This window comes from Pseudopipra pipra, chromosome 4 (assembly GCF_036250125.1).
Source record: "Pseudopipra pipra isolate bDixPip1 chromosome 4, bDixPip1.hap1, whole genome shotgun sequence".
NCBI classification, from domain to species: domain Eukaryota; kingdom Metazoa; phylum Chordata; class Aves; order Passeriformes; family Pipridae; genus Pseudopipra; species Pseudopipra pipra.
The window spans coordinates 20,580,651-20,606,166 of NC_087552.1; the positions used below are offsets into that span (position 1 = coordinate 20,580,651).

The following is a 25,516-nucleotide window of genomic DNA, read 5'->3' on the forward strand; positions in this document are numbered from 1 at the left end:
TACTGGACTGCTATTCAGCTCCTCAAGGGACAAGAGAGGTGCTTTGGAAATCAGGATGAACTGCAGATTTTGTCATCTCTGGATATCTTCAGATACCTGGTCTCTGGATGACCTAACCCATGAAGGAAATGGTGAGCTATGCATTCTTCTGGCAAAGATCCAGCCTCGCCATGGGCTCGCCTAGGGCAGCCCTTAGCCAGCAGGGAGACCTGAACTCCAGCCTTATCCAGCCTGACTGAGCCCAGGTGAGGAAGACCCATGGTGCAAGGAAACCTGGGCTCTTAGGAAGAAGAGGCTGCAGTGGCAGCAGCAGGCTCCAGAGGGAGGTGTGCACAGCAGAGTGCAGGGACACCACCAGAGAGGGTCTATTTTGGTGTCTTTATTTAAAATTGTATCAATTTATGAATGAACAGCCTTGAAAGTTCTCCACAAAATTAAAATGGAGCTTTGCTTCATCATCTACTTCTTTTCCTTTTCCTTTTCATTTTTTTTCTGTGTGTACCTTCCCGTCCTTGATTGCTCAGTCAGAAACAGAGGAAACCGAGTGTAAAGGGAAATGATGACTATTTTGCAAAGATCTCCAGATGATGAAATAAACAAAACAGAAACAAAAGCAAACACAGAAAATATTTTTTCCTCTACCTACACTTTTAGTTATTCTAGAATCATAGAATCAGCTGGGTTGGAAAGGACCTCTGAGATCATCAGCTCCAACCCTTGATCCAGTACCACTGTGGTTACTGGACCATGGCACTAAGTGCCACATCCAGTCTCATCTTAAAAACCTCCAGGGACAGAGAATCCACCACTTCCCTGGGCAGCCCATTCCAATGCCTGATTACCCTCTCTGAAAAGAATTTCTTCCTAATATCCAACCTAAACCTCCTCTGGCAGAGCTTAAAACCATGCCCTCTCATCTTCCTGATAGCTGCCTGGGAGAAGAGATCGATGCCCACCTGGCTACAACCTCCTTTCAGGTAGCTGTAGGGTGATGAGGTCTCCCCTGAGCCTCCTCTTCTCCAAGCTAAACAACCCCAGCTCCCTCAGCCTCTCCTCATAGGACTTGTGTTCGAGTCCCTTCACCTCGTTGCTCTTCTCCTGGACCTGCTCCAGCACCTCAATATCCTTCCTGAACTGAGGGGTCCAGAACTGGAGCTGCTTGTAACACTGCTTAAGTCAAGCCTGTTACACCACAAGTGTAATTTAACACTAGAGTGGCTCTTCTCATGCTGAACACGCCTGATCCATGCAAATAGGGGTGATTTTTTACCTGATACCTGACACATTGCATGACAAGTGCACAAACATTGCAAACTGCCAGAAATGTAGTATAAGGGCAATGAATCCTGTGGGCACTGGCCTTGCTTGAGGGACCTCCCCTCCCCATCCTGAGCCCTTGCAAACATCTGGCTGAGGTTTGCTCAGATATTGACTGTCATTTTGGTGGTCTGAATGGGATCCAGCTTGTGCATTGCTCTTGTGGGGCGCAACCTTCTTCTAATGGATGGCATTAAAACCAGAAAATGAGTACTCAGGAGTTACATAATTGCTTGCTCATTGGCCTCTTTTTTTCTTTCCCCCTTCTTTCTCTCAATGGAGATTTATACTTTGACAACAAACCTTTTCCTGAGGTTGAAACTTTGTATAAAACGTACGCGTTCCTAAACAAACTAGCCTGACAGCTGCCTGGAGGCCATACAAAACGCAAGATGAAAAAACAGGCTAAGGGGAAAGGAACTGACTTATTGTCATCCACAAGTGATATTTCATGCTTATCACATTTTCAAGCAGTCTCAAGCTGGCTGTCCCCTGAGAAACCTTCATTTAGATCAGCTTAAATTCTAGAACGTGCTAAACTTTGCCCGCTGATTCCTGCTGTCTTTAGAGCGGCTGCTGACCTGCTCACCCGGCAGGGCTCAAACTCCCGGCGCCCGTGCCCGCAGCCTCACTCCCGCGGCATTCCAACACCGGCGGGCAGGCCGGGCGGCCGCCAGGCGCTCTGACCCCGAGCAGCGCTCCAGCTCCCGGGAAAAGAGATTCCCGGCCCTCCCTGCGCCCGCCGGGGGCCGAGCGCGCCCTGCGCATTGGCCGCGCCGCGCGTCACTCCCGGCGGCGGCGGCGGGGGCCGGACTTCCCTTCCTCGTCGCCGCGGCGGCAGCGGCGGGGCCGGCGGCGGGTGAGTGCCGGGGAAGGAGAGCCAGGATCGGTGGTGGGGCTGCCGCCGGCCCCGGGGCCGACACGGTGCGCGGGGGAGCCGGAGCCGGGGCTGGGGCGCGGCGGAGCCCCCTGTGCCCGCCGCCCTCCCCGGCGCAGGACGCGCGTCCCCGGGCGGCGCCTCCGCGGGCCGGTGCGGGCAGCCGGGGGCGGCCGCTGCTGCTGCATCCCCTGCCTGCGGGGCGGGCAGGGCTCCGCTGCCCAGGGGTGTCCGGGGCCGCTGCTGGCGGTCCGGGATCGGTGGTGTGTGTCCGCGGGAAGCGGCGGTCGGGCCGTGGGAAGCAGCGCCAGCAGCATCACGGAAGCCAAGAAGCCCGTGTTCGGGGTGAAGGCAGGGAGGTGTTTTTTATTGAGATTGCAAAATGGAGGTGATGGGAGGGGTGGATGTCTTGTTTGATTTTAGGTATCTGTTTTTAAATTTTTTTGGGGGAGGGGGCACATCCAGCTTAAGGGCCCGTGGTTGTGCAGTGGAAATACTCTGTTCCTTCTTTAATTCATTTGCTGATACATGTTGTGTTCTCTTGCTCTATAGCCTAGTTTACATTGGACATTGAGTGGGACTAAAACGGAGGTAGAAGGAAGAAGAAAGTGGGCTTGGAGCCTTAGTGGCAGAAAGCAGCAGTAAATTCCGTCATTGTTGAGCAATGCTGATAGAAGGAGCACATTTGCTAGCTGAAATCTCACAAACAAGAGGGAAGGAAAAACTTGTTTATTCATGCTCTGCCAGTTGGCAGATCTCTTTGTTTAGAGAGCATTCAGCTTTGAGTGTTGCTTGTTGCAATCACGTTATTTACTTAGCTGACTTTCCCAGAAAGGGCGCAGACTAGAAGTGGCTTTAAAATACGTTTGTGTGATTGTGTGAAGAGACTTTGTATGGCATAAGAGCTATTAAAAAGAGAGAGGCAAAATAAAACACATCCTGTCGTGATTGTACATGCAGCATTATTATTTCACCAAACCAGCGGGGTGGCTTTTTCACCAAAAGATATATACTTAGTATGTCAGCTGAGCCTTATTATAGCAGAGGGTGGGTCTTCCACCCACAATAGATTTCCTCAAAATATTCCTCACAGTGTGAGGTTTTCCTAGCTCTAGCTGTGCTGTGTACATCCTTCACTGTTTTGATGGTGAATTATTCTTGGAATGTCAGGCTTTGAGAATGTGGCCTTATACCTTCTCCTCTCCTTTTGTTTTTGGTTTTGAGGGTTTTTTTGGGGTTTTTTGTTGGTTTTTTTTTAATGTTTGTTATATGTGAGGATTCTCTGCAAAAGACCGGCTTTACTGCATTGCATCTTCTCTTATCTCTGAAACACGAATATCAAGCTGGCTGTGTTGTGATCTGTGAAGAACAGAAATGGGTGATGTGGTTAGGTACTGCAGTTCTTGCAATCCAGTTTTTTAAAAGAAGTGGGAACTTTAATGCCCTAACTGATGCATTTAAGAAAAACATCTCCCCTAGGAGTTTGTCCTGAGAAGATAAGAATTCAGTTTTTTTAAGGTGTATTGAGCTAGGAATATTAATAACTTTTAAAATTTTAGATAAATGAATATAAATCATATCTATATTTTTATATATATATATATGTATGTGCACACACATGTCTGTTAGTGCTTGCCTACACCAGAAACTTTTTATGTAATTGTTTTAGTGTAAGAAAGGTATGCAGCTTGTAGAGGTAGCTTGCACTGTAACATGGATTTTTACTTCCTCTGCTACTGTCAGAGAAGAGTAACTGCCTTAACCAGATTGGAAACCAATTTCAGCAGAGTGTGAAATTATCGTTTAAAGCCTCATTGTGTTTCAGGACACAGCTCCTACTAAATATATAATGTATTTAGACCTGCAACAGCTTTTTTGGAGCGGATAAAAAAACCTGTCTTAAAGTTGTGGTTTTAAAAATGTGCTGTGTCTTCAACATAAGGATATTCACCAGGCCATTGGAAATATTTAGCTGTGCTTGTACACTCAAATTGAAAATGGCTATGTTGGTTGCTGCTCTCCAGCGGAAGGTGCTCCCCGTGAAATTGAGCTGCACAGGGATTTATCAGTAGAATGTTTGGAGGATGGAGGGGATGGGATTCGATAGAGACGATCTAAAAAAACTAACAAAAAAAATCTAGTGAAGACTAGATTTTCTATGTCTGCCATAGGGATTGTTAAACTTGAGGGGCTTCGGAAAATGTGGCCACATGAATGAGGGTTGAATGAAATATCACCCCAGAGTTTGTATAGATAACTGGGAGTTAGAACTCTTCCTGTTTTGAACAGTGTCTTAGCTGGAGGAAGAACATCTCTTACCAATCACGTCACATCCCAGTGCCCATTAGCAGCAAATTCTTGTGTGGAATATGAACACAAGGAAAGCAATTAAAGTATTTTTAGCATTTTTAAATGAAAGTAGCACTGGGGAAGACGACTAGTCTGTAGGGAGCAGACCATTGAGGAACCCTTTTAGAAGGTATCCCAAATTAATATTTAGCTCATGTTGTACAATGTCATTGTGGTTCATGTTGTATACTAGTGAAATCTTTTCAGCTCAGAGGCAGTATCCATTTATCCTAGCAGGGAATGTGACCTTTGGATCTTCAGGATTGCTGCTATTGTGCTGCTTATATCTTTCTTATATCTTCATAATAAGGCAATTCCCCAGGCTGAGGGAAATGGCAGTCCCAGATTTCTGCCGTTTCAGGTGTCAGTTTTGAAATGATTCCCTACCACCTTCAGGGTGTTGCTCATGCATTTTTGGTTCGGTTGTTTTTTGTTTTGTTTTGTTGTGATAGAACATGAAGTTTGCTATAAATGTAGCAGTTGTGCCATTTAAAGCACATGTACACACTTCAATTTTCTTGTGTCCCACGGCATTCCTATTCTTAGCATAGCCAGTGTAGAGGGTATCTTCCATCAAGCTTTTGTGCTGAGGGCAACCAAATGCAGTGTACACCATGACTGATTTAACTAGGCAGGGCTTTGTAACCTCCTGCTTTTTCCTCTTGGTGCCTTGGAGCTGGCCAGTGATAAGCACATTATGAGGGTGTGAATGAACTGAATTATGATATAGAGGAGCAAGGGCTGGTAGCGATAAATGGGGTTCATAGCATGATTTAAAGCACCTAATAAAAGATCCAAGTAAACGGTTCGTGGTAGGAAAATGCACCACTGATGAAGTAGTAACTGGAAAATCCAGACCTCTCCCTCCCTCTTCCAGCTTAGTTCTGCCTCAGGGGAAGTGACCGCCGCTGACAGGCAAGGGTAGTGTGGTAAGAGATGAACACCCGTTACTTAGGGCTTAGATTAGGAAAGGCTTTATTGCTAATACCTAGAGCTTGAATTAGCACCAGGTTTTGGAAACAAGCTGAATGCATGTTTCCTGTCTGCTTGGAGTGGGAGAAGGAATCTTTGATGTTTCAAGGATTACCTTTTGGTTTTCTATCCTGTGCTAAGATAGGAAATGCTGCTGCTGTAAATTGCCTTAGCTTAAAACATGGCATGGCGTGTCATAAGACTTGATGTCTCAGGTATTTCATTTTTTAATCTTCTTTCTTATTCCCTTTGCAAAAAAAAGTTTTAATTAGTTTCTGGCTCAATCAGAGGAGTTCTCAATGTCTTATTAGTGTAGCATGCTTACAAATAAGCCAAACCTATTGAGATTAGGAGTGACAAGGGAGTGTTACTAAAATCTTTCACGTGCTTCTTCTGGAATGCTATTTCCCTCCCCTCAACTTTTATGCATTAGCATCCTGTTGTCATTATTAAGTTCACTCTGAGTAATTCCTTGGACCTTTTCTATTGCTATGTTTTTTCCCTTCCCATGTTACCCCACTCTGAAATCCCTGACTTTCACTGAGTACAGTGCAAAAGATAACACCTGACTGCTGGCAAGTTGCATCAATGGTACCTGTCCATTGCTGTCAGGGCCAAGCTGTCAGTGTGCTGCTCCATGTGAACTGCTGTCAGTGTCCTGCTTTTTGGGAAATCCGTGTTTCAGTTTAGGGGGGTGTACGTGTACATGCACAAATTTGGGTTGCAAGAATGTGTTCACTTGAGCAAAGTACTTCTTAATCTGGGTTTATCAGAAATAATGCCGTCCTGCATTGGCCAGTACACCACAAATACTGTGTCAGTCTGTTCAGGACTAGTCTGACCACCTTTGAGATAATTTTTAAAGATTTCTTTAGAAGTGATCGCAAATATAACGCTATAATTCTAAAAGTTCAGGTTTAGACCTTTTGTCTAAAAAGCACGTTTATTCTTTTGGTTTGGGGAGTCATTTGATATTTGAGTTTTGAAGCAGAGTGATTTTTTGAAGTAAAAGCCCAGTCTTCTGGGTTTCAGAACACTTATACTACCTTTAAGATGGCCAAGGCATGAAGGTGCTGATTCAGTATCAGAGCTGAGCTGTCTTGATTCGTCTTTGTCTGTATAATGGTTTACTGGCAGTTTGCAAACCTGACAGTCATGCAGGAAATACCTTTTCTGTTTTTTTCCACCTCCTGCCATGAGCAGCAGGATCTCCGTAGGATCAGTTGTGGAGTACTTGCTTCATTCACACTCATTTCCCTGTTTCTCTTGCCCAGGAAGGATACATGACTTGCTGAAAAGAGAGAAAATGCTATGCTGGGGCTACTCGTCTTTTGGACAACCTGGGATAGGTAGTAACCTCCAGGTCATCATTCCTGAACCACAGGTGTATGGATTCATTCATGACAGAAATGTCAAGGAGGTGGCATGTGGAGGAAATCACTCTGTGTTCCTGTTGGAAGATGGGGAGGTGTATACCTGTGGCTTGAACACCAAAGGTCAACTGGGGCATGACTGTGAAGGAAGCAAGCCAGGTAAGTCTGCTTTTTATATGCTCTTCAAACTGTCTTGAGGCTGGTGGACTGAGAAGATTATGGAAGCTGCTTTGTACTGATTGCTCTAGAGCTGGAGCAGCTCGCAGAGCTGATAATCATGTCACGTAACACAGTAATGATGCTGAATAATACTAGCTGGCTCTGGAAAGCTAAAGCTGAGCAGCATGGATGAGGAGACAGGTCTGCTTACTTTGTCTGGGAAATGCATCAAAATGGAGGCAAGAGCAGATGGTCTCAGGGCAGATTTTGGTATTTGGCATTACCTTTCCCTTCCACAAAAAAGGAGAGGGCCATGAGTCACAAGCATCTTCTGCTTTGTCTTTCCAATTGCACTGCATCCTTATGCCTACCCATGTTCAGTTATTGCTGGGAATTTTCTCATGTGTGTTGAAGAGTATAAGTGGATCTGTACTGAATATAGTTGTTTAGAACAAACTTGGTTTTGGCCAAGAGGGTTTGTAAATTTTGTTTTCCCCTCTTAGAATCTCTTGTCAACTTGTGCCTTCACCCCTTCATGCTTTCTTAACGTGGAAGAAAGTCATTGTAGCATTGTGTTCCCTAGATTCACCTTGCGTTTTCTTTGTTGTGTTCCAATGGGCAGAACCCGAGGCAGATACTGCCTCTCCTTCACAGGGTGATATTGTTGTGAATTGTTATTTGAAGAAACCCTGAAGCCTTTCTCGTGGACTTTACAGAGAGAGTGATCAGGCATTGGAATGGGCTGCCCAGAGAGGTGGTGGATTCACCATCCCTGGAGATTTTTAAACGCAGATTGGACGTGGCACTGAGTGCCATGATCTAGTAAATGGACTGGATTTGGACCAAGGGTTGGACTCGATGATCTCGGAGGTCTTTTCCAACCCAATCGATTCTATGATTCTATGATTCTATGACTCTTTTGAATGTTGGCCTTCCAGTTTGCTTTCCATTAACTTCTTGGTTTTGGAATGTGGTAAAGATACAGGTATTTCTGTTTCCATAATACAATAAAAATCCTGCTGTGGGTAATTAGAGCAAAAATTCCTCACATTGCAGACTGCCCTCTGTAGGGCTTGGGGCTTCTGTAGCATAACCTGTTATTGCACGACAGAGAGAAAAGATGCCTACAAAATAGCCACAATTCTCCATGTAGCATGTGCAAATCTGACCTGACTGATTCCATTACTCCTTTTCTCTGTTGATGTCTTTTGTCTCTTTCTCTCAAAATGGAGTGGTAGGTGTTGGATGCTGTATGACCAAGATGGGCTGGATTAGAGGAGGTGACCTTGAATCTGACATCTCTTGCTTTTCTGATAAGTGGATTCTAGGCAATTACTGAAAGAGGTCTTGATTATCAGGACCGGCTAAGTCCTCTCTGTTGAACACACTATTCATCTACTGAGGACTTGAGGACTTGTAAATTTAGGCCCTGGAATAAATGAGGTGCTTAGTGGAAGGAAGACAAGCCTCCTGAATATTCAACTCCAACCAGTGAGGATACTTCCTCCTGCAAATCACCCAACTAGCCTACTGTTTTACCCATAAAATAAAGCAAGCATAAGATGATGATGAAAATGGAAGGTTTACAGCAAGCAGAAGATCAGAACTGGAAATGGATCTCATGAAATGAATCTCACAAATCTTGAATGCTGAAGTGTAGACCTCTATCCTGCCTTCAGCTAGGCTTGTAGAAGAGGGGCAGTCTGATATTTTGAAATAGAAATAAAAAGTTCCCTGTGTTTGATCCCAAATGCCCTTCTTCTACCCCTTAAATGAAGGGTCTGTCTCCAAGATGTGACACCAACTCCCAGTTATCTTACAGGTTTCATTTATTCTGATAAAGGTTGTGCAGTGCTACTCTCTGAGGGGCCTGTGGCCATTCTTGAGAAATCATGTATCTCTACCAACACAGCACTATTGACTGTGCCTGCAGTGGGATTTCTGCTGGCTGGGGCAGTTGGGAGGGATGTGCTGTAAAGCAAGGAACAGCTTCTCTTTAGAAGCTGTTCATGGTAAACAGTCACAGCAATCTTTAGGGTAACAGTAAACTTGGAGAGAGACCCATCCCAGATACTGCTGTGTGTGGATCTGTTTGTCTTCCAGCATTGGGAACTGAATTTCTTAGTTTTCTTCTGCAAATAGGAACAAGGAGAATCAAACCTTCCTCTTTCACCCCCATTTCCCCTGCATGGGATGAAGACAACCTTACACCTTCTGTATAGGAGGCTTGTCAAAGATCATATTTTCTATTTTCATGGACCTATGAATGAAGCCATGGCTAATAGGTAGTGAAGATGTATGTGTGGAGCATAAGATCCTGAGCTGTTGGAGATTATAGAGACGACTGTCTGAAGTAGAGAATGGGAGAAATGCCTGGAATTGGGAGTCTTGCAGTTGCATCTCTCCAGCCTCTGCTGGACAGGGTAGTGTGGGCTGAGGTCTCCTGGTTTTTCTGCCCTGTGGTTTGATTCTGACAAACTTGTGAGGGCAGCTAGAAGTGGGCGACCTCTGTCCAGCTCTGGAAGTGAACCAAATCTCCTGCTTCAGGAAGCTGTGACATAGTACTGACTGTCCCCTTCAGGCAGCCCCTTGAGACCCATCTCTGGACTTCAGAAATGCTTACCATGGCCTACAGAGTGTCTTGGTTGTGTTTGAGAGTAACACCAAGACAGGAAAATATGCAGGGGGTCTTGAACCTTTTGAAGGCTTTAAGACTTCATAGGAGTGGAGTGATCTCCTTCCTGCTGCCTAGGTCTTTGCTCATAAGAGGAAATTCCCTTTTATTTCTTACACTTTTTGTGTGTGTACATAAGACTTAATGCTTCCAGAATGCTAAAGTTAGTATTTTCAGAACAGATGGTCATGTTGTTTAGAGATGGTTATTTCCCAACATAATGCTGGCTTGTGAATAGAATTCTGGGACTTTACAGTGCAATGAACATGGATCCAACCCTGTTCTCCTTCCACGTCTTGCAGGTTTTACTAGTGACTTCAAGTGGGAGAAGAGTTGTCATGTTTGCAGTGAGTGCTTTTGAAGACTTTGCATCTCTTTCTTCCTTTACTACATATTCTGAATATTTTTTTTCTCTTGTTCTGCTGTCCATTTACACATATCTGTAATAGGATTCAATTTTGCTTCTCATTCATGCTACTCACAAAAATGCCAAACGCTATCGTTTCAGCAGTTCCTTGTGGAGGAGCCCTTAGAGGGCACCTTTTGAAACGAAAGAAAACTTGTTAATTAAAAAGCTGTGTTTACTGTCACATCAGCTGACCTTGTGAATGTAATGCAGAGACAGGGATAGCATCTGGCAAAGTGATTCTTATGCCTCCCCAGTTCAGGGAACAGAAATTACTGGGGGAGTGTGTGCCACTGAAAGAGTGTAAATCAGTACATGTTTATTTTCTGGAAGTGCCCTTTCCTTGGATTTTACACTGTGTTGGTAAAATTAATATTTAAGATGACTAAGAAGTTTATCTTAACTAAAAGAACGTTCCTTTTGACTAAAAGCTAACAGTCTGCAATTGTTTGACTCCCTACTTTTGACAATACCACAGTAATACCAGGTGTGCTACTCCTGTGGGCTCTACCAAGAGCCATCTTCCCACATTGTCACACTATTTACCAATTAATTGTTTCTTCGAATTGTGGTGATTAGCAAGCTGCTTGAGGAGTCCATCCCTCTTAGGGATGGATATCTGGCTTTGTTAATATTTAAATGGTTGTTTTTCCTCACCTCTTTCCTCCTCCTCTCCCCGGCTTTTTCCCCCTGAAACAATCTGTAGTTTGTGTCTCTACAATCACTTGGCATGGAAGGGTAGAGGCTGTTCCAGAGTTCTCACCATGACCGTGGGCTGAGTTATAGAGTAGTGTAAAGCAACGAGCTGGTTGTTAGCAGTTCGTAAAGCTTTAAAAACATGCTTGAATCTGAGATGGGGAACTTGTTTTCAGGTCTGGATATTTGTTCTCTTCAGGTAATTTGGACTTCATTTGGCTTCTGCTGACGAGAAAACCTGGGCTTTGGTAATTAGTGTTTCAAGACAGTTACAGAAAAATGTGCCGAATTTGCCTCAAACTTTTCATCTGTTAACATACAGTGACAAACCCATGCTTTTTTACCATATTTCCTGTCTGGATGCTATTGTGCAGGGGAGCAGGGTTTCTGTGTGTATTGTGGAATCTATCTCCTTATAGCTGCAGGGTAGAAATACCATAATTAAGTTCATTTTCTTTCAAAAACCAGGAAAAAACACCACCCAAACAAATAAAAACCCCCACTACACGACCCAGATCCTCTGGATTTCTCTGACCTTTCTTTCAAACATAAGTCCACTTGTCCTGAACTTCAGCACAGGATTACAGTGACCAGAGACCTCTGTGCTCACTGCGGATGCGTGTGAATCATAAACGCTGTAACAGCTGAGAATTCAGATGTGCAACCTGCTTGGAAGGACAGTCTGTGTGGATCTTCCTCTTTTAGCTTCTTCCTGGTGGGTGAGAAGTCAGCCAGGAGGCCCTGGTTGTTCTGGAGGAGAGGTGACAGAGCTTATGTTTATTGTGAGCAGGTTGCAGACAAGGAGCTGTGGCTGCTGCATTGAGTACAGAAAGTTGAGAGCCACCAGTTGGTGGGATGATCAGTGGCAGGAGAATGCTTAGTTCTCCCTGCCTTTCTCCTCCTTGCATGAGTGAAGCAGTGCAAAATAAGAGCTTAAACACACAGCAAGGAGGTTCCACTGAGCAGGCTTTTCACAAAGGATCTGGGACTGTTTTGTCCCACTGTTTGGGCATGGAGCTGAGGCTCAGCACACAGCTACTGCAGCACTTCCCAAGTGCTGTGGTCTGTAAGAGTCCTGCTTTGCATTCATCCCATTTTCTCTGCACCCTGAAAGCAGAGCTGTGTGCTGTAAAAGATGTAATAGAGGCACGACAGCCCTGCTTCAAGGCATCAGTCCCGATAAAGGCTGGGAGGACGTGCCTGGAAATGAACGTGCTGAGGGATCTGTGGGAAGAAGACGCCAGTGTAGAGTCAGCTCTTTGGTGTTGTTCTGCAACTGCTGACATTAAAGTGGAAAAATAATAAAGGAGTATGACACAATTTATGTTTCAGCACCCATTGTAAGTGTCGTTTGTAAAAAGAGTCAGATTATTAAGCTGGCCACCCCTTGCAGAGTCAGGTATGTTCATTTGTACTCAACCCTTTTGCTGCTTTGGTCACTCACAGAGTCTGACCCAGCTGTATGAGGTTATTACACCTTCAGTAGTGACTGCAGCAACATGAGTTTGCTTTAAGGTGTGTCCATTTTGGCTGGATTGATGTTTTGGGCTTCAGAATAATTTTAAAATTAGAAGACAGGATTTAAAACTGACTTCATTTAGAAACAGTAGGTGTGTGACACTAATGACTGTCCCCTTTCCTGAAACCATGCTGAAGCTGAAAGATGAGTTCAGGATAAAATGGGTGTGTAACTGTGTGTGGGGATAAAGGAAGATGGTAGAAAAGAAGCTGGAGGTGATAGACAAAAGTTTTCTGAATGCCCCAACCTTTTTGTAATCAGAATAGTTGATTAGAATAGTTGTCTGTGCTGGACAAAACTGATGACTTCATCAAGCTGAATGTGTAGGGCTGAGAATCACAGCTTCTAGGAAAGATTTAATAGTTTGGTGGCTGTTGATGCTGGAAGTTGGGTTTTCTTGTCTTCAGGATGTGACAAATCATACAAATACAGAATACTGTAATTGCCTGATACTCCACCTTAAGCAGTATTGGAAATAAGACTTTATCTCAAAGATCTATGTGAAACTTCTTTTTCTCAGAAATCAAATATGTTTGCTAGCTGAAAAGAGCTGTGAAGAAACGCTTGCTGTCTTCAACATCTGACCTGCTTTTGAAACAGTTGCCTGCCTATATAAACTCACTGAAAAGGAATGTACAGATGATCTCCTTTTCTCAGAATGCCCAGTAGATAAAATTAATAATTTTTAAAAAGTGTTTCATAGCACTGCATTCTTTACCTCCTTTTTCCCAGTCACTGTGCTTCTTTGCAGTAATGTATTTTCAAGCAGTATTTGTGAACCTGATGGGGATGTCCTTGAAAGCAAGGGCAAGGGTGCTCTATTGAGTCTGCACTGTGCAGATGTGGCTTTTCAGGAACGTGTGGCTTTGTCTTGCTCCCATGCAAACCACTACAGGATTGAAATAAATGGAAACTGTGAGGAACACACCAAATGCTTTTGAAAATCATATGCTAGTTAATCAAAGCCTAGGGCTGCCACAAGTGAGACTCTGTCAAGTGTCACTGCTTTGCAGTGTGTAGTACTAGCACATCAAATCTGGCATCTACACACATCCATCTCCCTAATGCCCCCTTACACCTCTACTGTCCACCCTCAGCCTGTCACTCTAAGGTCTAGCACATCCTGCTCCCATTGGGTTGGCTGCCTTGGAGCTGTTGTACTTTCTGGGGTGTACGTGGTGGACCTTGGGGATTTCTCAGCAGTCATGGCCCAGCCACAGCTTCTCTGCTGCCGGTGGCCAGCAAGCCTGGCTGAGTGACCACATTTACAGCAGTAGCCTGAAGAGGAAAACAGGCTCTCTCTGGGTTTTCTGAATGCACATTTTTCCTGTGTTTCTTTCACAAGTCCTGGTGCCTTCCCTCTTTGAAAGAGCTACCCTTACTTGTTTACCTCCAGGGTCTGAAGCTCAATTCTTCCCTCTGCCAGCTTGTCAGACAAGCCTTCTCTGCCTGACCAGTCCTTTCCAAGAGCCTTCTCCAGCTGGCTGTGCCCATGCCAGTCTACCTATAGCTCCTCAAAGAGGGTGTGTCCCCTAGACAAAAGGCAGCGATGTAAGGAAGCAAAAGGCTTTCTATGTCTATGTCTGAGGAAGGGCTTTGCTTTCGCAGGGTAGATGTCTGCATTCACAGCTGTGAGGGGGAGTAGCTGGCAAAGTGTAGGTGAAGTGACACCGTGGGGTGTCACAGTGGCCTCTCACTTCTTGCTCTTACATGAGCACAAGCAGCTTTATAAAGTGAAGGCAGTGTTAATAACTAAACCAGCCTCTCTCAGATTTAAGACTTAAGTAGATGTGCTAAGTAAATTAATGAGCAGTACTGAGTATGTTGTGAAGGGAAACAGTTATTTCTATGTGTCATTAGTGTCTGCGGATGAAAGGGGACTGCAGAATCCTTTGTTACCTGGAACTTCTCATTCTTTACCTATGAATCGTGTTCCCAGCCCTGTGACCAACAGTGTTCCTGGGGAGCGTCACCTGCTTTCGTCTGCCTGCTGTGCTTTACTGTCCTCCTCCTTTTATTTTTTGCTCAGTAAGTCTACTCTCTGTTTACGTTTGCTCCCTTGTAACCAAATCAGTCTTATAGTGCTGCTGTTCTTTGATCGGGCTTGTCTTGATACTGCTCTGCTTTCCACTGCAAGTGTAGCACCAGTTCACGAAGTTCAGGAAAGGAAGACCTCAAGAGTTGCAAATTGCTCCTGGGAGGATATAGTAAACTTCAAGTACTGAAAGTTGGAGGAAGTTACATGTTAATGTAAACATTTGCTTGCTCCATACTTCAAAGCTTTTGCCCCATTCTAAGAGAAGTTTCAGCATAAGATGGGTTGCCATGCATGGGTGAGAGCAGCAGGCAGAAAGCCAAGGTAGCTGCCGTACAGTGGAGATGGGATTTGCTCTTGTAGTCTTGTGCTGTTACAGGTGCAGAGCACAGAGTTTCCCCCACCCTTGTGTGCAATAGCGTCACGTAGTCTGAACATAAGATGCCACAAGCACGTAATGTCTTTGTAGAGAGGCTTGACAAGGAGGAGGAAGGGAGGTTGGTGAAATTGTGGAGCTGGTGTCAGGCAGGGCGGTTCCAGCTGCCTACGTGTTGTGTGTCTCGTCTGCCTGGCTGTGCCAGAGACTGTGTAGAGTCACCAAGGTGTGTTCTTGAAACTGTCCAACAGCCCTTGTTTCCTCCCTGTGCACGTTCTTGTGGTATTACTGCGGACAAACCACAGCGTGCAGAGGTGGTGTGAGTGAAGCCACAGGAGCAGTTTTAGCTGACTGGGTTAGATTATGTTTTCAAAAAGCACATGACAGCTTTGCAAAGTCTGTAGTTTGCTTAAGTGGTTTATAGAGTCTGATTTCTTCATCCTAGTTCCAGACTCCCGATGTTGTGTGTGACAGCTGTGAGTAGTGTGAGATGCCTAGGTGGTCAGAGTTGAAAGTGTGCAGGAGGAAATCAGAGGGTCATTCTTGGGAGCTTTAAAGGAGAGAGGCAGAGGCAAAAAGGCCTTGGCAAACAGCATGATTTCCCCCTCCTGCCAAATGGCAGAATCACACTTTCACTGGGAATGATGTTTCCTGGAAAAGTTGGTGAGTGTACTTGTGCTGCTACTGGTAAAAAAAACACTGGTATTTTACTGGTATTACCGATAAAAACATTGAATAGCTAGAACATTGAAGTTACGCTGACAAAAAAAGGAGAAACCTTCATAGGGGGAGGGAGAAATCTTGGGCATGCCTCTGTCTTAGTGCACTTCCGATTGCAAGGATTTGGGTTGCTGCACTTTGTTCTCTTTTCCTCTTTCCAGTTTCATTAAAACACTCTGACGTGTTTTAGTGCTCGGCTGACTTTATTAGGACTGAAATCATGAAGCTTATCACAGCCTAGAAATACAGCCAGGATATCCATATGCAGAAATATCTCTGGGATGTGCTGTTGGAGACTGGGAAATCAGCAGTCAGCTGTAGTTTACTATTTAATGTATAAAAATCTTGTCAGGGCATTTGGTAGATCCGCTGTTGTGTACTTGCTTTTTGTACAGTGGCTTAATAAAATGCTCATGATTGATAAGTTTGGGCTGTAGTGGTTTTTTCATTTCCTCATGGTGCTTGTTGAAGGCAGTAACAGATTTTCATGGAGTTTTTGGCTGTTGAATCAGGCTTCCCTATGTGCTAATGCTGTTAGTGTCACCTTGTTAGATGGTTTGATGTGTTGATGTAATTCATCTCCAAAAGGAGAGAACTTGGCTCCTTTCCTATGAGAATTAAGGCTTTTCAGTACTCGGAGAATAGAAAGATCATATGGGTGACATTTACGTGGCTGTTGGTGTCTGATTAAATACTCAGCTGCCTTGTGTATTAAAACATTGTATCGCACAGTTCTGATTTTTGGATCTCAGTTGCACAATGCTCACTCATCCTCAGTGTGGATGTGGACTATATTAACAAACATGGCAATGCAAAGAAATTGGCTCATCTGTCCTTAGACTTGCCAGTTGTTAGCATTTAACCCAGAGGAATTTCTTATCTTACCATACCTGTTTTTTTCTTCCCTTTGTTTCTACTGCCATCTCTTATCCAGGCAAGCTAGTAAGACACTTATTTTAGAGAACCTCTGAGCACTTTCCTTGCTGAAAGCAACAACCAAGATGAGCAAAAGCTCTGAGTTTCTTGTTGTCAAGCTGGGGAGGCAATGAGAAATTTTGGCCAGGTGTCCAAGCAGACTGAAATCACTTGAAACTCTTCCAAGACGCAGCTTCTTCTCACCAGTGAAGAAATCCAGATTTTGACACTGAAGGTGTAACCTCAGGGCTGGTAGTTTCTCAGGCAGTAGAGGCCATCTGGTGCTGTTCGTGTACATCCCAGAACACATATGGCTGAAGGATTTTGCCATGTCCTCTAGCAAAAGCCTGTCTTGTGAGCAGCTGGAAGCTATACATAGAAAGGGTGTACCAACTCTCTGATAAAATTACTAGGAGTAGAAAGGCTAATTAATCATTCATTGCCTGTGAATTCTAATTAGAGCAGTATAACTGAGTGCTTTGTGCTTCTAGCAGTCACAGAAACTGAAAATCTTGTATAGCTTTTCAATGCTCTGGGGGCAAAGCACAGGCTCTGTTTTATAAATAGTGAAGCTATGGACTGAAGGTGGGCTTTTCAGGGGTTTTCATTCTTAGCTCAGCTTTACTGCCATTTCCAAACCTTCAAGCTAAATGCACCGATTGTCAGAAAGCTGAGTTACAGAAACATGCGCCACTTATCCTCAACTTTTGCAAACCGAGAAAACACAAGAGCAGTCCTGGGAAGCAGGCCTGTCACCTTTCAGAGATGGGCTATCCTGACGACGTTTTGCCTCATTCTTTACTCCAGTGCGTATTTTATGAAGAGATCTGACAAGGTTAAGAGCAAAAAAGGTCAAATCTTAGTATGTCCAAAAAGAAGTCAAACCTTGATATGTGTGTTTGTGGTTCTGTGGGTTAAAGAGGACAGAAGAAGAGAAATGAAAGTTGGAACTCCACCAAATGTGAAGAACTGACTTTTGACCACTGGTGCTGTTTTGAGACAGCTGACAGCTTCAGAAAGAAAAGATTGTGTCAATGTGTACTTCTTGGAACTTGTGGGTTTTTGTTTGCATTTTGAAAGTTTTATGAGGTGTTGAAATACTGTATTGCATAACTCCTTCAGCCCTTCCTTGTTGCTTTCAGGGTTTTGTTCTGCTTAGTTTTGTATATAATTGTGCCTGTTAAGCTCCACTTGACTGGTTTTATTCATCTATTACTGAAGACACTATACTAAGAATAAACTTCACTCTTCGTGCCCTTCATCTCAGTGCAATGATACGTCTTTTCTAAGGAATGAATAATGGTGTTGTGATGCTTTGGAAATTAAAACAAATGGATACAAACCACTAAAATGTGTAATATTTTGATGTGAGGAAGGGTGGGAGATCAATGAAGTAGTAATTCTCAGATGTTTTTGATAATACTGCTCATGTTAGCTGGGAGAAGGTACATGCAGTGACTTGGCAAGCCTGATAATTAACTGGGACCCTTGTTGGACTGCCTGGATAGCCTGTGCTCCCAGGGGAAGGCTGGCATTTTTCCATCTCCAGAAGGAAATGTGTATGAGTGTGTAAAACTTAAACTGTTTGGCATTTACAGGCAAGCTGCTACTGACAGGGTCTTAGGAATGTACTGTGGTGAGGTGGACCATACATGTGCGTTTCTAAAGGCAAAGATCTTCAGCTCCAAGACAGGCATGTTTTTATTCTGTCTGTGGTTATCTAGGGTGTCTAGATGAGACTGTACTCTGTTTCATGGGTGAGCAGTGCAGTCACTGAAGGCTTTCAGTGACACAGGGCAGCCTTTGAAAACAAGTTGATGTTTATTAGTCCCTTGAGATGGCACATAGAGCAAGGTCACATTTGTGTTGCCAAATTAAACTTAAGATGGAGCCAGTGGGGACTGAAACAACCGTGGATTTCTAAGCCTGTTGTATGTCCTCTCAGTTTCCCAGTGTGTGAAGTCCTTGCCACAGCCTCATACCTCAGGGCACTCTTTCTCTATTTGCAGTATTGCTGTGGTCAGACTCCTGCCTGCTCCAGCTCCTGATACTCATCTTTGGTCACTGGAGTCTTCTGTCACCTTCCCACGGTGCTCCAGTGGTTCAGGGTCAGCTCATGGTAGTCCTTCCACAGCAAATAAGACATGTATACTGTGGCAAATACTGCTTTCTCAGGGAAGAAATTAGCTCATTCATGCCTGCAGGTAGCAAAACAATCTCTATTATGGGTGCCCCAGCATCCCATACTGTCCACGTTTGCTTCTTTGTCAGATTTGTGATGTCCTCTGGAGTGCTGGGCAGTGTGCAGGGACCAGCTTTGAAAGAAGGGCAGGCTGGTGAGTTTATAACCACTCTGAAGAGCTCAGTTGCTCTGGATAAGAGCCAAGTCTCAGTGTACGCTGCCTGTAAGATTATAGAGAAATGATGGGTTCACGAGTCAAAGGGTTTTCCTTGGAGGAGTGGATGGTTTCATCCTTCTCTCCTTTTAGTGGTGTAATCCTCTCTAGCAGCAGCTTTTGTTTTGGGCTTTTGGGTCCCAGTACAGAAACACACTTGTCTGAACTTAGGTGGTGTGTCTGGCACATTGCAGCAGGTATTTTTTGCCTTGCTGGATGACTGAGAGGAAGACACCATAGCCACATGTGCTGCTGAGATCCCTTGTCCACTGTTTGTTATTGACCTTGATCAGCCCTTACAGCTGCTGGCTTGTTTAGAGCTCACAGATAAAAATAGGCTCCCTAAGTAATATATGCAAACGAACATAAACCACTGCCAAGCAGTGCCATAGTTGGATGCTTAAGGGCCCAAGTGTGGAAGCTGTGTATTAATTGAGGACAAAATGTGTTACTAGATGGTAGGGCTAAAGAGTGGTTGGGTAGCAGGCAGGCCTCAAGCTCTCCTGGAAGTTTATGTGCTTATTACTTGTAAACTGCACCTCCAGTGAAGCACATGTTCAGGTGGCATTTTCCTCTGCTAGAATACATATTTAAATAATTGTCACCTTTTTCTTCCATAACACCCATTGTGGATTTTTCTCCTGCTCATTTTCTGACTTCCAGACTTATAAGGCAAGCCCTCCTAAAGGGGGTGCCTTCCTCCTACATTTATTTAAGACGAGGATTGATTGGTGTGAAGATTTTGATGCTGTGTGAGTGATTTCTGGATGCCCTTGATGTGAGGTATCATTTTCACGGAATGGCATGTACCTACTCTTTCGTTTCATGTCACAGGCAAGTGGGACTTCAGTAAAACTGATTCCTGCATTGTAGCTTACACGGTGAAATCTTTCTTCCTCCAGCTGGAACATTTGTAGTTATGATGAAAAGCAACTTTGCTTCTGTCTGGTGTGCAGAGAGTTTTTCCATCAGTTGTGTAATATTTCCATTTGTAAAAACTCTGTGTAATGAATAAGATCTGGTTATAGATATTGTAACAGTAGTTGTCAAGCCTGCTTCACTTGCTTAACGTGATGTAATGATGAGAAGTCAATTGTGGGTATTTCCCAGAGGACTGAGTGATGATTTTTTTTCTCTTATATCTTTCATACCTCTGTTAAGGCCTTCTTGCTTTGCTTCCTTTTTATGGGACTTTTTTAATGAGTGTTTGACATGGGATGTTGTAACACACATCAAGCAGTAAAGCAGGGTGTGGTGTATGGGTTGTGAATGACATCCAGCTTTGTGGATGACTCATCTTCATTGGACTTGAGAGCTATGGAAGATCAACTATGTTTTACAAGGTCTGCTGACTTCTTGGTCTTCTTGGCTGATCCCTGAATCAACACCAAGTAAGAAAACCTCAAATCTAGGAAGTCTGTTTGTTCTTAAATAACCTGATAGGTGGTTCCCTGTGTCTGAGACTGGCTGGGTATAGTCTGTCATTGTGCTTAGGGACATGTACCTACCTGCCTTCTATGGCTTTCAGACCAGGCTTTCTGAAGAGCTCAGCAGTGACACATTTTCAGTAAATCTAGTGCTTTTTCTCATGTAGGAAGTCTTTTAAAACTAAATTGTGTATCAGTGCACTCATTTGAATGGCTCTGCACACAGATTTGCGCCAACCTCATGTCTGTGTGTTACTGTGAGATGTCTGAGAGATGAATCCTGTGACCACAGAGGTTTTTTTTGTTTCCCTCAGAGCAAATTGGAGCCCTGGCTGGGCAGCACATTGTGCATGTGGCCTGTGGGGAGTCTCACAGTGTGGCACTCAGCGACCAGGGCCAGCTCTTCTCCTGGGGCGCTGGCAGCGATGGACAGCTGGGACTCACCACTATGGAAGATGCAGTGATGGTACCAAGGTAAACATTTAACAGGTTCAGATTTCCTTAAGGAAGCTCCTTGAAGGTGATACATCAAGGGTTGCTCACCTTCCAGCCTGGCATTGGTGGGAGAGTCACTTTCTCTCAGTGGGGCAGTAATAGTGCACTTCCCATGTAGGGTTGTAAGGGTGATTCCTTTCTCCTTTTCAGTACTGTTCTGGTGCTTCCTGAGCCCCCCAGGACTCAGAACAGTCCTCAGGAGGTTTGGGGTAGGACAGACCTTCTGTGCACGGGTGGTTGAGTCATGAAAAAGAAAATTGGAGTGCGCTTGGCTTCCTCAATGAAAAATGCCATAATGTTTTGTACAGAGCATGGAGGTGCATGAGGGAGGACTCAAAAACAGAAATGCTGTGAGACTCGTCTCTCTTTCAGTCCTTAGGACGATAGGAGAGACATTTCAAGAACAGGGAAATAAATTATATGGCTGAATGAAATGGCACTTCAGCTCTGAAACTCTTTTTCAGTGTTACCTGTTAGCAGCAAAGCTACTGCACCATCCTGCTGCAATTCTGAATAGTGAGTGTTTCTCAGAAACTTTAGGATAGTGACCAGTTTAATTAACTTATTTAATGTCTCTTACCTGTGTCAGAGAACTAATAGGCTTAAGTGCAAGGGCCTATAGAGATGGTGGTAGGGGCAGAGGCCAGTGGCAGACACCAAGATTCCTCCATCCAAAGCAGTTCACAGTTCTTACCTTACCACCATAGTAATGGTAACTGGTCCCTTTGCACTTCATGTTCTTTTATCATACTGTGTTAACAGCAAATGTAGCCTGTCATTTGGTCTGCCACTGCAGATCCAGTGCAGAGCAGAACTTTGGGACATCTCTCTAGGATAGCTGTCATTGTTGAAACAGTATTTAAAGGAAGAGTTTCAATTACAGAAGATTAATGTTTGAGCTGAAGGGCTCTGTGGGAAGACAGTCCTTAACTTGCACATGGTTCTGATATAACTAGAGAGAGACAGGCTCACGTGTCAGTGTGATAGTGCCATTTTAAGAATTACATTTTTGTGAAATAACTTGAACCTTTGACATGCTATTCTCTGTACAAAGCACTGAAGAGGTTTTGGTGTTGTAACTCATAGGAACTGCTAGGCCCCTGACAACATGAAAAATGTCAGTGCCTGAAAAAGAATAGTGAGAGAGACACCAAGAAACAGCTATTTCCACCATTTCCAGATGGTTGGATTCAGTGTTACAGTAGAAAACATAGCCAAGTTAGTAGTCAAGTGTCTCAAGGTCTCCACAGATTTACATCTATTATGTATGGATCTGTATCACCTTCAAGACTGTGTTCGTCAGTCTCAAAACCATAGGTTGTGTGTATTTGTAAAACGAATATCTGGGTGGAAATCATAGTTTTTATCTAAGGTGATACTGTATTTGTGGACACTTATTCTAAAATAGTGTCGTTGTCTTCAGGTTGATAAAGAAATTGAACCAACAGACGATACTGCAGGTTTCCTGTGGGAATTGGCATTGCCTGGCTCTGGCAGCAGGTACTGTAGCATTCACTATTAATTACCAAAATTTGTGCTGTTATTTTGCACAGTGTCCAAGACTGCATGCTTCTGCAAATAAATCAAGGACATCCCATACCCTGACTGCTTTCAGGCCACATGGGATGTTATAAAATGGATCAGGTACGATGAATATGGAGGAAAAGCGTTGCCAGTACTGTCAAGAAAGAAAGCATTGCACACAGACCACCCACTGTCTCAGGGGTGAATAATGGCAGGAACATTTAAAAGCTTTCAATCTTGATATAGAAAAATGTGTGTAATTAATGTCTTTATGATGAAATTTTCTTTGGCTATTACTCTTCTGTGTGCAACATGTGGACTGTTCTTTGTTGCACTGTTTAAATTACAGCAGTTGTATGTTGTATTTTGCACTTAGTTGCTTGTCTGTTTATTTATCTGGTGGCTTCAGGCTGTGCTTTTATTTGAGCAAATAATGTCTTGCTTGATTTTATTTTATTTCTTTTTTATCATGAGGCTTGGGTGGGAGCAAAGCCTCCAGCACTGTTTCTTGTTCATTTTGACAGACTTGCTTTTCTGTTGACTAGCTTTTACTCACCATTCTATTTCTTTCTTTGTTTTAGATGGCCAGTTCTTTACATGGGGCCAGAACCACTATGGTCAGCTGGGCTTGGGCAAAGAATGTCCCTCCCAGGCCAGTCCACAACGTGTCAAGTCTCTTGATGGGATTCCTTTGGCTCAGGTTGCTGCAGGTGGAGCCCACAGTTTTGCCCTTTCTCTCTCAGGAGCTGTGTTTGGCTGGGGGAAGAACAGCTCAGGACAGCTGGGACTAAGTGATGAACGAGGTATGAAAATTATGCTCCCAGGTGAAAGAAGGATACGCTACTTTGGCCTAGGGTCTCCTTTTGCATTGACAGTGTATTTTTAGTGAGTAGATATGTAATGCTCAACAACTCCTCTTGGGATGAGACAGCAGAGAAACAATCTCTGTCTCTATTAAGGCTTTTCATACTTTGTAGGAACAGAACACATTTTTTTCCCCTTCTGGGGAAGTGAAGGAGGGTCAAAAAGAAAGGTCTTTCGAGTGTGAGTGTCAGCGTGCAGTCATCAAAGGAAGGGCTCATATTCTTTCTCCCTCCTCTCAAAATTGCTTTGTCCATATTTTGTTTGAAGTTGGTGGGGAGCAAAGGCTCTCCCTGAAGAACAGCAGGCTGAAGCCATCCTCCTGTTTGCCAACGTAAGTTTTGACTGGTGAGCATCTGTATACAAAAAAATGATGGCAACACAGAATATCTCCACGTTGTAAAATGCTCTCTAGTTTATTCGTTGCACAATTTGCCAGACACATACTACAATGGCAGTTTTTTCAGGTGCCCATGTTCAGTGGAGCCTAGCCATCAAAAGGCTTGAAGATAGGTTTATAAATGAGGCTGAAGAGCAGATATGACTTTACCACTACTCTGAAAAGCCCAGATCTCCTGTGCTTGTTGTTCACACATTCTTAACTTTTTGCAATAAAACAAATGAATGGGAGATTTCCTTCGAAGCTTCAAATCAACCTCTTTATCATTTTCTGCATAGTTACTGAATAGCTTTAAGCTCTGCATAGTTGCTGAATGTTGATGTGGTACCTATCATGCACAGATAACTTATTTTGCATAAGTGAGTACACAAGATGTATATACTTGTAATTGTTACGTTACATAATGCAATAGCATATAAACACTATGTTGCAAGGGCAAAGGGTTACCTCACATTTTGTGTATCTGTAATGAAATGAAGCATTTTGACAGCCCACCTTACCAACTGAAACATATTTAAAGCAATTACTCAAAAAACAGCCTGTAGTTTAGCAAAGGAGGTTAATACATTGTATGCATGTTTTTGTCTTGCTTCACACTTTTCGGAGTATGAAACACACTTGTAAAACTTGTAACATATTTTGTCTTCTCTCAGAAATGCTACAGTTCTGTTCTCTTGTACTGTATGTAAACTAGAGCTGATCTAATGTAAGAGCAGCAGTGTTTTTTCCATGTAGATTGCCAGGTAATTCCTTCTAATTTCAACAGAGCCGCAGGTTACATATGAGAGGCTTGCTTTGACATGGGGCTAATCTTAAATGCACAGAATAGGCATCTGCTCACGGGGCGTTGCTGGCCAGGGATCATACTCTGCTTACCCCTCAGTGCATGGCACTGTAGTAAATATTTGCTATTTATGGTAAGTGAATCACGGTAAGACAGTGTGAATTATACTTGGTGAACATGAATAGTGAAGTCTACAAGCGCTTGTTATTTAAACAATTATGCTGTAGAGGTAGGTGTTCTTCCTGTCAAACGAAAGATCAGAGTGGTAAAATATAGAAAAAAGTAAATGAAATCTGCTCTCAATTCTAAATCCATGGAAATATGACCATTTTCCTTTCACTACCCAGAAGAAAAGCACCTTATAACTCCTTAGGTGAGAATCTTAAAAAGTGGACAACTTCTATAGATAGAAACCTGAGGTTTTGTTGGTATAAAGTAAACAGCTGCTCCCCTTATTATCTAACTGTTTTGGGGTGCCTACTGCTCCTCAAAATGCTTAGCTTTTATTTTTACATCAGTAAAACCTTGCTTACTGTGTTCATCCCCGGGAGACGCACTTATAATGATTAGGAATGTCAGAGAGAAGGAGAAGAGCATCACTTAATGGTTGGCAGTGATTAGCCTTTGCAAGTAGGAGGATCTGCTTAGAGGATGATAACAGAAGGAAGACTAGGTATTTAAATACACATTGGGATTCAGCTTGTCATGTGTGTTGCACAACTGTCTCCTACGTGTCAGGGTTGTTCTACATGGAAAAGGTCTAAGCAAGGTTTTGGAAACAAATGTTTGCAGTCATCACTGAGGAATCTGAAATGGGGCATGAAGCTGAAGGTGGATGTAGCTAGGCTGCACTCATCATATCTCCACATGGAAAGTGCATGTTGAGTTTATACAAGATTCTCAACATTTTTATTCTTGCTCTGGACAATTTTGTTTGAGTCAGTCAAGTCTTGTAAGAATTGGAGAGGAAAGGTGGCAGTGAAGTACTCAAGGACATGGTTTTTTTCACCACTGTTGTTTAAGCTTCCCTTGTGCTCATAGACCAAGTCTGAAAGTCAGACTGCCAGTGGTTTTCTCAGACATGTAGGTTTGTGTTTATGAAACAGCTTCTTTATTTTCTTTGTCTTCAATGCAGACCGAGAATCCCCTTGCCATGTGAAGCTGTTGCGATCTCAGAAGGTTGTTTACATCAGCTGTGGAGAGGAACACACAGCAGTCCTGACAAAGGTAAAGATGCTAAC

At 43.6% G+C, this 25,516-nt stretch overlaps 1 protein-coding gene across 5 annotated transcripts in view; it reads left to right on the plus strand.

Annotated features, from left to right (window-relative positions):
- Positions 1–2,073: 2,073 nt before the first annotated feature.
- The window catches only part of HERC3 (HECT and RLD domain containing E3 ubiquitin protein ligase 3), a 48,903-nt gene continuing 25,460 nt past the window's right edge, over positions 2,074–25,516 (plus strand). For 2 of the 5 annotated variants that reach the window (XR_010430013.1, XR_010430014.1), the window contains exons 1-6: positions 2,075–2,176; positions 6,790–7,047; positions 20,526–20,685; positions 22,130–22,206; positions 22,812–23,033; positions 25,411–25,502. Coding sequence is in view for 2 of the 5 variants with exons in the window: in XM_064651906.1 (XP_064507976.1) it covers positions 6,822–7,047; positions 20,526–20,685; positions 22,130–22,206; positions 22,812–23,033; positions 25,411–25,502 (777 nt within the window). In the remaining 3 variants the exon portion in view is untranslated. Of the gene's footprint in view, positions 2,177–2,225; positions 2,242–6,789; positions 7,048–20,525; positions 20,686–22,129; positions 22,207–22,811; positions 23,034–25,410; positions 25,503–25,516 lie in introns of those variants that run through there. The other 3 variants (XR_010430015.1, XM_064651906.1, XM_064651907.1) reach the window with 3 other exon arrangements.